The 13,849-nt window shown below is 43.0% G+C and overlaps 1 protein-coding gene across 1 annotated transcript in view; it reads right to left on the bottom strand.

The window, feature by feature from the left end:
* The window catches only part of CAPN3 (calpain 3), a 25,761-nt gene extending 14,489 nt beyond the window's left edge, over nt 1-11,272 (bottom strand). Inside the window, exons 1-8 of the mRNA XM_072339146.1 lie at nt 10,710-11,272; nt 5,676-5,745; nt 4,792-4,910; nt 3,577-3,710; nt 3,192-3,360; nt 2,722-2,862; nt 882-965; nt 352-437 (exon numbers count right to left, since the gene is read on the bottom strand). Of these exons, the coding sequence (XP_072195247.1) occupies nt 352-437; nt 882-965; nt 2,722-2,862; nt 3,192-3,360; nt 3,577-3,710; nt 4,792-4,910; nt 5,676-5,745; nt 10,710-11,000 (1,094 nt within the window). The 5' untranslated portion in view covers nt 11,001-11,272. The remainder of the gene's footprint in view (nt 1-351; nt 438-881; nt 966-2,721; nt 2,863-3,191; nt 3,361-3,576; nt 3,711-4,791; nt 4,911-5,675; nt 5,746-10,709) is intronic.
* Between the last annotated feature and the right edge of the window lie 2,577 nt (nt 11,273-13,849).

Consider the following 13,849-nt stretch of genomic DNA (forward strand, 5'->3'; position numbering starts at 1 on the left):
GTCATTCTACATTCACAAAAAAAAATGTTCCTTTATGATTTCTGCAACTATTTATTCTCAATGTTTCCAGCTCCATACATTCAAATGGAGAAGAAATTGCTCTGCTTCACTCTTGCTTCCCTTCAGACTTCTTATTAGAAGCTCTCAGAAATAAAAAATGAACGTGTTTATTTTGTTTAGCTTGAAGACAGAAGTGCTTGCAAACTGTCGTTGATGAACTGAACTATCTCTTAGTAAAACCTGATACCTCATTGTTAAATGTTAGGGCCATACACAAGCTGAAAAAGGCAAATAAAGCTGCACTTTATTTTTTTCCAAATCAAATGATGCTCTTAGACACTTTCTACTCACTTATCACTCCAAGGTCCATTCCATTCCACCTGTCCCCACGGGTTTCTTAGCCTTATCAGACGTATCTTTTCCCCTTTAAATGTTGTCTAATTGAAAGAGAAGGCAGAAAGAATCAACTGAATTATTTCGTGAGAAATGGTCTTAGAAAGGAAATGTTCTGCTTGTCACATCACTGATACCATCTCCCCAGGTGCTCTCCAGGGCCATCATTCAGCCTGACTTGCCCTGAATGAGTATAGGAAGGCTGTAAGACCAAGAGGTGGCCAGCTGTGACTACCTTTGCCCATGCAGATCATGGAGGAACATCCATTCACACAGAAAGCCAAACCTTGGACTGATTGGTTTTTTCCATGAAGCTGTAGTTTATTTGAAAACAAAATTTCTTTCCTTTATTTCATCATTTATATATCTCCCCCCTCCCCCCGCACACACACACCTTGTCCCCCTGTACACAGCTCTGCTGCCATGCGTGATACTCAGCCAGTCTAGACTAAAGGATCCCAGAGCAGTAGGCAAAAGACTGCACTTACCTCTTCCACAGCTGTGACAGAGTATGCATGACCTTTGACCAGCCCACAAGACATCCGGGTTTCATACTGCATTGGCATTATAGTCTGTTAGACACAGGATAACAGTATGGGAAAGGCATGTGAAGACCAACCAGCAGCTCTGAGGCAGAAGGGAGGATGACACTGTTGGGGAGACTTTTGGGTTTTGTTTTTTTTTAATCTAATCTTCTATCAAGCTTAGCATCCAGAGAATGTCATTGATTAGAAAGGAGTGAAGAATTAATTAAAGGAGCAAAATATTATTAATTGTAAAGGATGTTTTGTGATATACCCTTTCTCTTTATGTAGTTTGCTGCTGTTTGCATTCAGAACGTGCTAGTATATAGCGTGCTTAATCAAAATCATTAATTTGTCCATGACTAGAAGTGTTCAGCCATTTGTAGGATGGTATACTATTGTATGGCTCAGTAAGATTTTGCAGATAAAACTGGAAACACAAGAGCAGCTCAGCACCTATTGCAATATTTCTTTTATGCACTGCTGCAATCTCATCATGACCCAATTTCATACAGTCTTCCTACTAACATTGTTATTAAAATGTATTTCCTGTAGATATGGAGACTTTATTCCATAATCCCCAGGACTACAATGTTTTTCACCTGAAACACAGGAAATGTATAGCTTTCTCCAGCAGATACAAGTACACTTGCTATCAGCTGCTTCTATGCTCTTTTACTTATCTGGGTGTTGAAGAACTGAGAGTAAGATGGCAGGCTTATATAGCCGGCTGTGCTTGTAGGGAAAATCATGGAGAATGGTGGGAAAGGAGGGCTGCGCAAAATGCAGATGGACCACGTGTGAAACTTCTCCCCTCATTATGTTTGTCACTAAGAAATGACTGCAAGGCCATGCTGGTAATTCTTCTATCTGTTTTTGACACATCTGAGGACGTGAGAAAGTCAGTGCTGGAAATGGAGTATTAGTAAGGTCACACAGCTTGCACAGGGAGGAATCTCGTCCAAGTATTTCCTGGCTGTCACCTTTATTTTCCATTATTTCCTTTCTGCTCTTGTTTCTTTTATCTTATTCCAGTTTCCTTACTTTTTCTGCCTATTACCTCATATCTATTTTCTTTCTTTTTCTCTGATTTTCTCTTCACGTTGCCATTATGATTTAGCAGAACCTCTTTCCTTCTTTTCTACTTAAAAATATTATCTTATGCAGTGAGTGCCCTGGCCCACTTCCCTGGAGTGCTTCTGTGGTCTGCACTGACTGCTTCTTTCCATTGAGAGTCACAGACTTTTCTGGTGATGGCTCAGAAGTGTAACAACCAGCAGTAAAACAGCAGCAACTATAGAAAGAGTTCTGTAACGTTCCATTAGTTATTCATCAGTAATATCAGCAACTGAGGGAAGTTCCCCTGGAAACACGGGTGATTTGGAAAGTCATGCTTGCAAAAGGCAGCCATGCTGGGCTTTCCCAAATAATTACACTATTTCAAGTCATTCAGGAAGACTAAATAGGGATGTCTTAAGTGGAAGAATTGGCTGCTTTTCCTACAAATTGGCTACTTCTGCAAGAGGGAGTTTGCAAATGAAATGTTTTAGGTGATATGTTTTTTCAGTGGTGGGTTGGTGTTTTGTTTTGTTTCTTCCACTGAAACACAGCTCCCTGAAAAGTAAGGTATGTGAACTGCCTGGTAGAGAGTAAAGGACAGCAATGTTTCTGTATAAAGATTTGGAAGATTTAAGTTTGGAAGTCTTAAGCTTTTCTCTGTGTGTGTGTGTGTGTGTGTGTGTGTGCTTGAAAGGACTGAAGTCCTTTCTGTTTGCTGTGCAATCACTACTGTTAATGTACAAACCCAGGCTGGCCTTTCGTCTGTCCCCTGGTAGTCCACAGTGGAGTGAGTCATCTGTGCATTTTCTAGGTTCTTCACCATTCGAGCAATCAGTTCCCCAATGTCACTTCGAGGAGCTGCTCCGTAGGAAAAGCCTAGGTTATCCTGGTAGAGAATGGAAGAAAATTTGTGTGCAGAAATAGGAGACAGGGATACAAAAGAAACTATACAAACAGATATGCGGTGAACAACGGCCTAGATAACTTCTCTACTTCGTCATTACATGCTAGATAGTCCATCATTATCTCTGATAATTGGTATCAACAGTTGTTTTCCTGCTTTTACTGCTGCTTCACAACTGTTATTGAAACCACCTGCAAATGAATGTTTGCTTACGTGGACTAAACTACGCTGTTGCAAAAGTTGTTATGTAATTATTGGTGGAGATTTCTGTCATTTCTTGTGACTTATCTACAAAGTTCATATGGACTCACATCAATGGAGCTGGCCATGAGGGATCCTCTTGCAATGGCATGTTTCATGATTTTATAGATATCTTTAGGAGCATCCTTTATCTCATAGAACTCTGTCACCCCTCCAGTGAAGTCTTCCATGGCCTCTGTGGTGTTGCCTCCTTTCAAAGCTTCATAGGACCCATGTAGTCTTGGAAAGAGAGGGAAAAAAAAGATGCTGAGAATCAAATATAGACTTCTGAATAACAAAACCAAAAACACATACCCTAGAAAATATGCTTTATGTCATCCTCAATTAGAATCTGTGGGAAAAGGCACTGATATGTGCAGAGCTAAAGAGCATAGGACAAGTTCAGTACAAAGCAGTTCAACTATCCTTCCCCCCAAGCCAAAGAGGCTGACTTACTTTGCATAGGCCTTTTCCAGGAGAGCACTCCAAAATTCATTGCGCTGGGAGGATTTGGTGAAGACCAGCTGGTTGTTGTATGTGGGTAGGCAGTCATCAATGATGACATCCACCCAGTCTCCATAGCGCCAAAACTGAATGAAGGCAAACAGAAAAATGTCTGGGTTCACTGTATGCAGGGAAGGGGGAGCCTGGATGGAAAGTTGAGCAGAGGAAGGAGAAAGACTGAACTGCTCTACAGCTATTAAAACTTCCCCCTTTTCTGTTACATGAGGTTAGAGCTGAGCCACAGCAACCGGACTTAAGCTGACAGAAACTGCAGGTCCTTGTTTGGAGTTGTTAGATGGCTCTAACACTCCCAGGAGTCTGAATTCTAACACTCCTGGGAGATTTTGAGCAAGTTGACTCTGCGTGTGACTGTTCCACCATGGCACTGCACACTGTGCCTTGCTCCTGGCCTTCTGTTTCCTCTCCCTTCTCGTAATTTCAGGCTTTTCCAGTTCCTCCTTCAGAGCTAGATTACAGTTGAAGTTGTAAATAACAATTCCTGCACACAGTGTGAGATTACTGGGATGGGATGGACATGCAGATGCAGCTGTGCAAGGAACCATGCTCTGGCTTACATTGTGATCAGATGCAGAGGGTTTGTATTCCTTCAGATTTACCTGGTGTTCCTCCAGCCACCTGAACTTTGGACAGCTACAGGTAGAGGTCTGCATCCTGCTTTAAAATGTGCCAAAAAGTGATGTCATGGGAAGGGAGGCAGCCACGCTGAATTTCCCTGAGCAATACATCCATCTTAAGGGAGGTGTTTTTAGACAACCATGGGGAAGACAGACAACAGTCAATCTCTTCTGAAAAATCTGTTCTTCAGTGACTTATTTTTACTTGTGGCCCTAAAAATAGATGCTCTTGCCAACCACCAGTATCTCTGCAGCTGAGCAGGAAGGCAAGACCAAACACCTGTTGCTATCTGTCATACACACAGGCCATGCATCTGCAAATGCTTTGTGGGTGGGTTAATGTTCCCTAATTAACTTCTGTGTCTGCCTTGTTGGAAGAGTTTGGGGTGAAGGAATTCAGTCCTTCTTCCTTTCCCGCTGTTGCTCATGCTTTCACGGGGTGAAAGAAGGAAAGGGAACAGTGTGCCAAGAGCTGAGCTTGCTGTTGGGTGAATATAATTACATCTCCCTAATGCTAGGTGAAGGGACTCACCTGGAAGTGAAAGATACCAGCATAGTTCTGTATGAAGGACTGGTCGTGAGGTATGACTCTGCAGAGCAGTTTTTTATTCAGTGTCAGGCAAGCAATGGCAGCCAGGAACCAGCAATCGCCTGGAAGCAAGCAGAAGCAGCAGGCAAAATGAGGAGGGTGAGAGCAGCTAGAATCAAAGGGGAAAGCTAAGGTACTGCCAGGTGAAACACTGATTTTGTTCAATAGTGCGTGCCACAGCCTTTCAGTAAAGGGCTCTTCTCATTGTGTTCTGAGGTACCTCAGCACTTCTTAGTCACTGATGCTGTGGAAATGCTCATTGGCACCACTGCCTAGGCACACACCTGTCACAGGAGAAGCAATAAAACCACAGAAGGCATGGAAAAGCTGAGTGGGAAATGTCTTTACAAAGCAGTGCAGGTGAGTGCCGTGTGGCTGACAGCTGCAGAGTTGTCACTTACACCTAATTAGTGGCTTTATATATCAAGGCAGCTTTGAGCATCTGAGCTTAAATTCTTCAACATAGAGGTTATCCTTCTGTACAAGGCACACTTGGCTGAAGGCCTCCAGAAGTTTGAAAATAACAAGACTAAAAAGCTGAAAAAATACGACAGTATTTGTGGAAGGGCCAGGTCTTGCCAAATGGTGCTTTGCAACACTCATGGTATTAGTTAATGGAAAGCATTGTTTGCTCAAAGCTCCTCCCTAGATTGGTAGTAGGCAGGTGTCACCCATTTGTTATAGGGAAGGAATCAGTAGATGTGTAGTGGTATATGAGGGACTTAATACTGAGGGACTTAAAACATCTCCTTGGAAGCAAATGAAAATTGAGAGTTGAACTATGATGCAAGTTGCGTATGTGTGGGGTGGATGTGACAATTTCATACCTAATTCTCCTTGGCAGATATCTGTTCTGTTGGCTCCGCCAATAATAAATCGTGGATTCTCACAAATTTCCTGTAAAATATAAACAGGTAGATGAGCACGAAAGCATACATTGGGATGGCTGACTTCCACAGAAATTAAAGCTCTTTAAAGACAGTGGGCTTTTTTGTTTTGTTTTGTTTTAACTTAATGTGAGACAGTTTATAGATATCAAGATCTATTATTCTCAGGAATATCAAATATTGGCTAAGTGATTTTCTTCTTTTCCTCATGCTGCAGTATTTAATTGTCAATGCTAAATTGAGGAATGTAATACAGATATCATCTGTTCCTGAGGAAAGGAATCTCTCTTGTCCTGCACTTGGGATGATATATTAGGTATATCAGTAAGGACAGAATGGGCATGAGGTGCTGTATGGGCATAAATTAAGGTACTGCTGTAGGGAGGGAAGGACTATGTAGGTAGTACCAGTAAATAGGTACCAGACAGAACTACTACAGTGTTTGCACAGAACTTTTCCACAATTTCCTGAGCAGCTGCAAATGGGGAAGAAGATACAGTCCAAGAACCCATCTGGCAGGAAGATCATGGGGCTGGAGTGGGAAGAAGAAAGAAAAAACACCTGAAAATTCCTTTTGTGAGTGGAACAACTGGCAGTGCAGGCAGCTGATACTAACTCTGCAGTCTGAAGATTTTCCAATGTAATCAGGGTAGCCCTGGATTTTCCCAGGCTCGGGTTTCAGGTCTAATACTTTCACTTGGCTTGAACTCCCTTTTTGCTCCATTGCAGTGATCAGCAGGGTTGCTTTGGTAGAACTGTTTGGATTAGTCACAGAGCCAAAAAGAGACCTGCTGCTGGCTTCCCAGAGCAATTGCCTTATTCTCCCTGAGGAAGGGAATGGAGGGATTGTCCTATTATTTCAGGCCTTAGTCAGCTGTCCTGAGGTCCAATTCTGTCAAGATAGCTGTTTGAGATACCTTCATGCTTTTTACCACCCACTAGCTTTTGTGAAAACATCCTTCTGCACATTGCCTTGCTGTTCTGTAGAAAACAAGGTGTGAGGGCTTTGGGATTTTTCCTTTGCCGTTACTGTGTTTTTAGCCACTTCAGTAACTAGACCTGAAATCCAGCATGCTGTCTTTTAGGTGGAAGTGGTTACGTTATGCATACATGTTCACAAATGTTAAATGTGCAGTGACGATTAACTGCTATTCATTGTGATTTATTGCATCTTGTGTTCATCTGCTTTGGAGGACAATCTATAAAGGAATACAGAGGAGGGTTTCAGTGTGTTCTGAGGCTGATGAGAAACTGTCACCTGGTGTTTGAGATGCAGGTGACACCTGATATTCCAGTGCTGCTGGCCAAGCAAGAGGTTGCTCTTCATCTCTGAGGTCATTACCACACAGAATGCTGACAGGCTGCACTACGTTTATGCAGTGAATCACCCAGAAGGTGTCTCCTCTGACTGGAGTGCCTCAGACTGCCTTAGTACTATTCACCAGACCTTTCCTGTCCTTTGAGTTGACTCAGTTTTGGCTGTAGTTTCATTACAAAGAAGCAGAGTGACTGTTACAGCAGCAGAGACAGAATACCAGGAAAACCCATCCATAGTGCATATACTACTTCCTGGGCAGAGAGTACTTGCACATCAGTTGGAAAATACCAAGGCAGCACATGACTGAAAATGGCATTTGACCTTTGCTGCATTTTCATTAGCTTTTCTTCTCTGCCAGGAAAAGCTCTTCAGTCAGCTTACGCTGTTTCAGCAAAAAGCATTAATTTCTTTAAGAACTGTTGGCATTCTAAGTAAATTCCCCAAACCAATTCTATCAAGCAAAGGAAATATCTTCTTGGTCTAAGAGTGTTTGTAGGCTCCTGCTTCCCCCTTGGCCCCCTATGGTCCAGACCTTGCTTGTTACTGCGTGGTGCAAGGCATTTAGCTAGGAGCTATTAGAGATCTCATCTTACAACAGGGAATATGCCTCCCCGTGACCTAATTAATATAGGATTAGAAAGATTGTTTCAGAGGTCCTTACCAGCACACTGGGCTGGTAAGCCCTGCTGTGCGCCTCAGCAGCTGGTGCTGTGGCCTGCTCTGGCCATGCTTGGCTTTAGTCCGAGCTGTGTGTTATGAGGGTGCATTCACATTGCAGCACAGCTGTCACCATATAGAATTACAGGGTTCTCCTCATCACCCCAGCAGCAGGCTTCACAGATGCCCTGCATGGCAACCACCATTAAAAATGGTGGCACTCCCTGTGTTCTCACTGCCACCAGGACCAGAAGCAGCAGAGCAGGGGGTGCCTTCAGGGATCTCATCCCTGCTGCATGATCTTGCCCTAATCCCAGAAGCAATAGCAGTGCTGGTACACCATGCTCAGATGTTAGCTCGTACGTGCTGTTCAACTGAGGATTGTCACTGTTACTGTGCTTGGTCATGGCATTTGGGAATGGCAGACGTGTGCCCTTCAGACTGACTTTGTGATTCCTTGAAAAAGGCTTCTGGAAAAAACTTGCATTCAACAATCCCACACGAGTTGGTGTCATTACAAATAATGCTCATTCAGTACCATCCTCTTTCTTTCACTCCTGTTGCATTCTACATTAGCCTCTTGGGCTGGGAGGAAAGAGCCGTACAAATGTGCAGCATGGCATGGCTAAGGTGACTCAGAAAGCCAGAGGTGGTCAGGAACACATGGCTTCTTTCCCAGCTCTCTATGTTAAATGAGATCCTATGGCATGTGGACCATTTGTTTATTCACTATTTCTGGGGCTAAGTGACATCCACAGTATGCTACAGAGAGAAGATCTAGAATGAGGCCAGTATTATGATACAATCTCAAGATTTCTGACCCTCTGCTATTTTTGTTTAGAATACTTTCTCAAATTTGATTCAACTCAAGGTGAATTTCGAACTAATTTGAAACTACCACTTTATAAGACTATTGTTTACAAACTAGACACTTTCTTTGCCAAAGAAAGGTCATTGTAGTTTAATAAGAAGTTGTTCCTATTGTTAGAGTGTTACAAAACATGGCCCATGCAGTTGATTCTTAATATTTGGTGCTTCAGTGATCATTTTCACCTCTTAACATTGTGGTCTTTACTACTGTATTTCTACTTCACATCCATTTAACTCTATGGGTTTTTTTGTAATATGGTTGTTGTGTCTATTCTCATGTGCAGTACTATCAGACAGGTCCTGCTATCAGTGATACAAATCCTACAGTTTCAAAGTCCAGTAAAGCAAAGTATTGAGTCAGTCTGAGACCAGCATCAACATACACAGGCCTCTTGCATCAGGTCACAAGGGCAATCTCCTTTTGCTGTTGTGATGTGGATCTGATATAAAAGAAGCAAGCATTATGTGCAGCTCCCTCCCTCTTTGGGAACCTGCTGGGTACAGCAATGACCTGAATTACAATGTGGTTTTAAAACAAACATTCAGCAACAGAAAGCATAGGCATTTTTCACTTGCAAGGCACCAGGCAGGGCAGCCCCTGTGTCATTGTCCTGCAGTGCACCGGGACTCAACAGGCTCAGCCTTGTGCTCTGCAGAGCTCCTGCATCCGCTCTAACTTGTGACTGGCACCAAGGACACAGCAGGTGTCTGAATGTTTGTTCTAGAAGAACTAAGACAGCTTTAGTTTTTGGTATTTAAGTTGCATTTTGAGTCTTACACAGCCTCAGGCATGCTGTAGTTATGTGAACAGTTGAGAGCTCCCAAACTTCATTAAGCAACCCAGCTTTTCCAAAAGGAAGCTGCTCATTTACATGAGACAGAAGTGATTCTGAACCATGTATTTTTTTTATGTTCTGATGCCTTTTCACATGCACAGTTGCAGTTTGTTTGCCCCAGGATGCTGGCATGTATCCTCTATACCTTTTTGCCACTTTTCTCTCTATAGAAATACAGGAAATCCCCTCCACCCCCTTTCAGATGACTGGCTTGCTTCCACATTTAGGTCATCCACACACATTTCCGGGAGCTGATGCAGCTGTGATGATGACGATGAAGGAGTGGGCTGCTCCCTGCCATGTGACAGCACGTGTACCCAGGACTCTACAGAGTCCTGTTTCCTCCCCCATGATGTTGCTGTTGTGTAACAGTTGCGCTCTAAAGCACTTGGTTTTCTGCTATTCGCTTATGTTCCTCCAGCTAGTTTTATCTACTGCCGTTTACTTTGTTACTGAAGCAATTGATTTCTGCACTGAGGAGGTACTCGGAGGGAGCCAGAGTAGCTCCCTAGGACCACATCCCTGCTGCAGGGCAATGGCGAGGGGATGCCCCAGGGATCACTTGCTGGAAGTGTGATAGGGAAATAATAGGGAAAAAGGAATGATAGGGAAAAAGGACAGATTGCCCTGTGGTAGAATGGGGAATTAGTTAGGAACTTAAAAGTTAATCCTTCTTTCTCACAGGAAAGGTGGAGGCTGGCTGGGGAACAGCCACAGGATACAAAAGAAGACAAAGAGAAAGAGGGTTTGTGGGGAGGAGTCTGTCCTCATAGTGATTGCAACACCCGTACTCTGGGTAAGTGGGTAAGGAGCATCATGAGGCAGTTAAACAGTGTGAAGAACTAAGAACCACGACACAAGTAAAAGCATGTTTCAGAGCATAACCTGTTCTTCTATTTTCTCAGAGTACGAAAACAGCAGAACACTAAATAAAAGCTGTAAACAAAGTAAGGTAGTGTTGAAAACCCAATAATGTGTTGCAGAACAAGGAGGAGAAGTTTTCTTGGTTTGTTTCAAGTGAGAAAATTCCTAGCAAGTCATGGAAGAAAAAAGTAAAATTCCACATTTCTATTTCTACATACTTTCTTCCATCTCTTTTCTTTTTATTGCTGTCAGATTTAGTCATTATATATACTTTGAGAGCTTCTACTGCCTAGCCAGCTATCTCCCAGGAAAGCTCTAAGGAAATACATTGACAGCTTTTTCCCTTCCCTCCTCCTCCTGCCCCTTTGCAAATAAGCCACACGTTCACCTTACAGAAAGCAGAAGGCACTCGGTAAATGTGTTACTTACACGTGGTCTTTTCCATTCAAACTTGATGGGGACTTTCTGGCTGTAGAAGAGGGAAGTCTCATTGGGTGGGAAATCAGGATCCTCGTAGAGAATGTTTTTCTCCAGGCATTTCTTGTGAAGCTCTTCGTAGGTCTTTTCCTTTACCTTGATAATGGGCTGGTTGCGACTTATAATGGCAGAATAAATCCCTCCTGTGCCTCCCCCTGTACCTTCAGTTGTAGCGCTGGTAGTGCTGGGAACTGACCCAGCAGCTGTCTGCTGAGCCACCGCTGCATTGATGGCGGACGGCATGAGAAGTGGCCTGACAGCAAGTGTTGGAAAAAAAAAAAGAGACAAGATCTTGCACACTGGAAGGAAATTATAGAAAAGAGGAAGTTGCTGTCGCCCCTTTTTGTTGAAATCTCCTATTTAAACTTGTAAGCGATACAATTCCATCTGGTTCAGCTCCCTCTGCATCTTCTGAAAGGGCGGTATTTTTGTGTAAGAAAGTGGAATTTATTCCTTGATGTGGATCAAGGTGCTCTGTAGGCAAGTCCTGTGCTTGAGTTGTATTATCTACAGCAGGCGTGTGTGCTGGCCCTGTGTGTAGGAGCACCGAGAAGAGACAAGCTTTAACCAGTGAAATCTAAAAATATCTACCGGCAAAGAGTGAGAGAGAGGGAAAATGATAGGGAGGGGGTTAGCGTGGGTGTCAGTCCGCTGTGAAGTTTGTGCCCAGGCCAGGAGCTGTGTGTAGGCTGACTCCTGGTGCATGCAGCTCATCTCTTCCTTAAGGAGAGAAAAACAGTGACGCTGGAAGCTGAGCTCCCCCTGGTCTGGGAACACATTTATGAAGTACTGCTAACCAGCATGCTAGTCCTGGTGCTCCTTATGGGTTGCTGTACTTGGCTTGTAGTTTCTGCCCTATGCTACAGAGAAGCTGTATTTTATAGAACCAGTTATCTGAAGATGCAGTCCTAATAACAAAAAAGGTAATACTGCTACTGGGGTCTGTTCAACACCTCTCAGGTGGGGGTTGGATTCTGCAGGCTACCTCAGACAGAGCAGCTGTCCAGGGCTGAGATTCACTTACCATACCTACTTCCCATGTAAAAATGGTCCCTTTTCATACTGGGGCAGTGAAATTTCTTAAGGGCTTGGAGCAGAAATTGGGACATTGTGTGTGTTAGGATACACCGATCTTAGATGAAGTATCTGACTTGGCAGATTTATTCACAGGGACAAATTCAGTTTCTGTGAAAGAAAGTCAGGTTGCTCTTATTGAAACACAGCTCTCTTCCGCCAGTGTTCTTTAAAAGCTGACAGTGCCTGTATGTCAAGAAAAGCCCTCTAAGCCTTCATGGTCTTTCATTGGGAAGTCTGAAATCACAAGGTGACATCAGTGCTATTTTTGTCTAACGACACTGGTATCTGGACTCTGGCTGACCTTCTGCTCTAGTACTATGGTATGCTGCCAAAGCACTCGTTCTTTTTTTCTCAGCTATTTCCTTGGTTTACTGGCTACAAATTGAGTACAGCAGAGAAAGTCTACAGCTCATTGGTCCCCTTTCAAAAGTTTGCTAGGGCAACCACTGAAGAAGGTAATATAGTTAACAAGCTTGACCAACCTCTAGGAGTACTCTAACCTTCATCCCTAAATGGTGGCCTAAATCTCTTTAAATCATGAAGAGAAGCTTCTTGAACCAATAGAGCATGCAGAAAGGACTGATCTGATTGTGGAAATAGGAATGCAGTTGCTTCAGGCAAGCCGGGCTGTCCAGCTGCAGAATTGATGACTTCCTCACTACACTCAGATGTGAGGACTGCAGATCTCACATTTGACATGGCTTTGCATGACAGCTCAGCAGAGATGTGTGTCAGGATATTACAAGTGCAGTGCAAATGGTGAGACAGTGAGAGTGGGGCAGGTCTCTTCTCACTAGTGACATGTGACAGGACGAGGGGAAATGGCCTCAAGTTGCGCCAGGGCAAATTTAGGTTGGATATTAGAAAGAACTTCTTTACAGAAAGGGTGGTTAGGTACTGGAATGGGCTCCCCAGGGAGGTGGTTGAATCGCCATCCCTGGATGTGTTTAAGAGCCGTTTGGATGTGGTACTCAGGGATATGATTTAGCAGAGGTTTGTTGTTGTGGTGTTGTTTTGTGGTTGTTTTTTAAGAGATAGGGTACTGGTTAGGCTGCGGTTGGACTTGATGATCTTCAAGGTCTTTTCCAACCTGAGTAATTCTATGATTCTATGAAACACAAGGGCCTCACACTGCACAACTTAAGAAAAAAACATTCATTAAGGAGCCTGCGGGTATGGGTTTTTTTCTTTCATTTTCTCCCTACTTGCTCAATACATTCATCCATCTATAACAAAGAGCTGTATTCTGGAAAGAAAGGAAGCAGTAGCATACGTGATACTTGACAAACTCCCTGTGGGCTGCAGAGAAGGATCAAGTGAAATATTAGCAATGTTTTTATGTATTTGCTTTTCCTAGGATGGAGAAAGGGCAGGTGGGCATGCCCTTATTGTATTACACTTCTAATCCAACATCACTCTTCATGGATGTTCAGGAGTATTTTCTGGCTATACGTGTTCAAAAACCACTACTTCCTCTCACTATTGTAGATTTTCATTGTGATGAACAGGAGTTGCTAGTAAAAGAAAACTGAGCTTTAGTAAAGAAATATGTTTTACATACGTAAAAATGTCTGCAACAAACAGCAAAAAAAAAACAACCCTGTGACGTTAGGAATCAGACTAACTTCTGTGATGGTTTCTTGTGAGCAGAAGGGCCCCAATCTACAGCTCCTGTTCAGATGGTACATCAAAAGTGACCTAAATGAGTGACATTCAATGCAATTTTTATGAAGCTCCATCTCTAGTTGTTTCCAATATCTGAATTCAGTTACTTTTTGTAGAGACGTAGAGCATTAATTCATTTCTTCATTTACAAAAAAAATATGTGGAAAAGTTTGCAAGTCACTATGAATGTCAACGTAAATGATATTTTCTGAAATGTATTTAGCTTTATTATCTAGAGGCCTAGCTGTAATAGGGTTTTGTGCAAATAATTCCTGTCAAAACCCCCAAAATTTAGGCTTGTTGTAACACTGAACATTTGACTTATGAGTACTTACATCAGTGCAGGTTTA

The sequence above is a fragment of the Excalfactoria chinensis genome, chromosome 5, assembly GCF_039878825.1.
Source record: "Excalfactoria chinensis isolate bCotChi1 chromosome 5, bCotChi1.hap2, whole genome shotgun sequence".
NCBI classification, from domain to species: Eukaryota; Metazoa; Chordata; class Aves; order Galliformes; family Phasianidae; genus Excalfactoria; species Excalfactoria chinensis.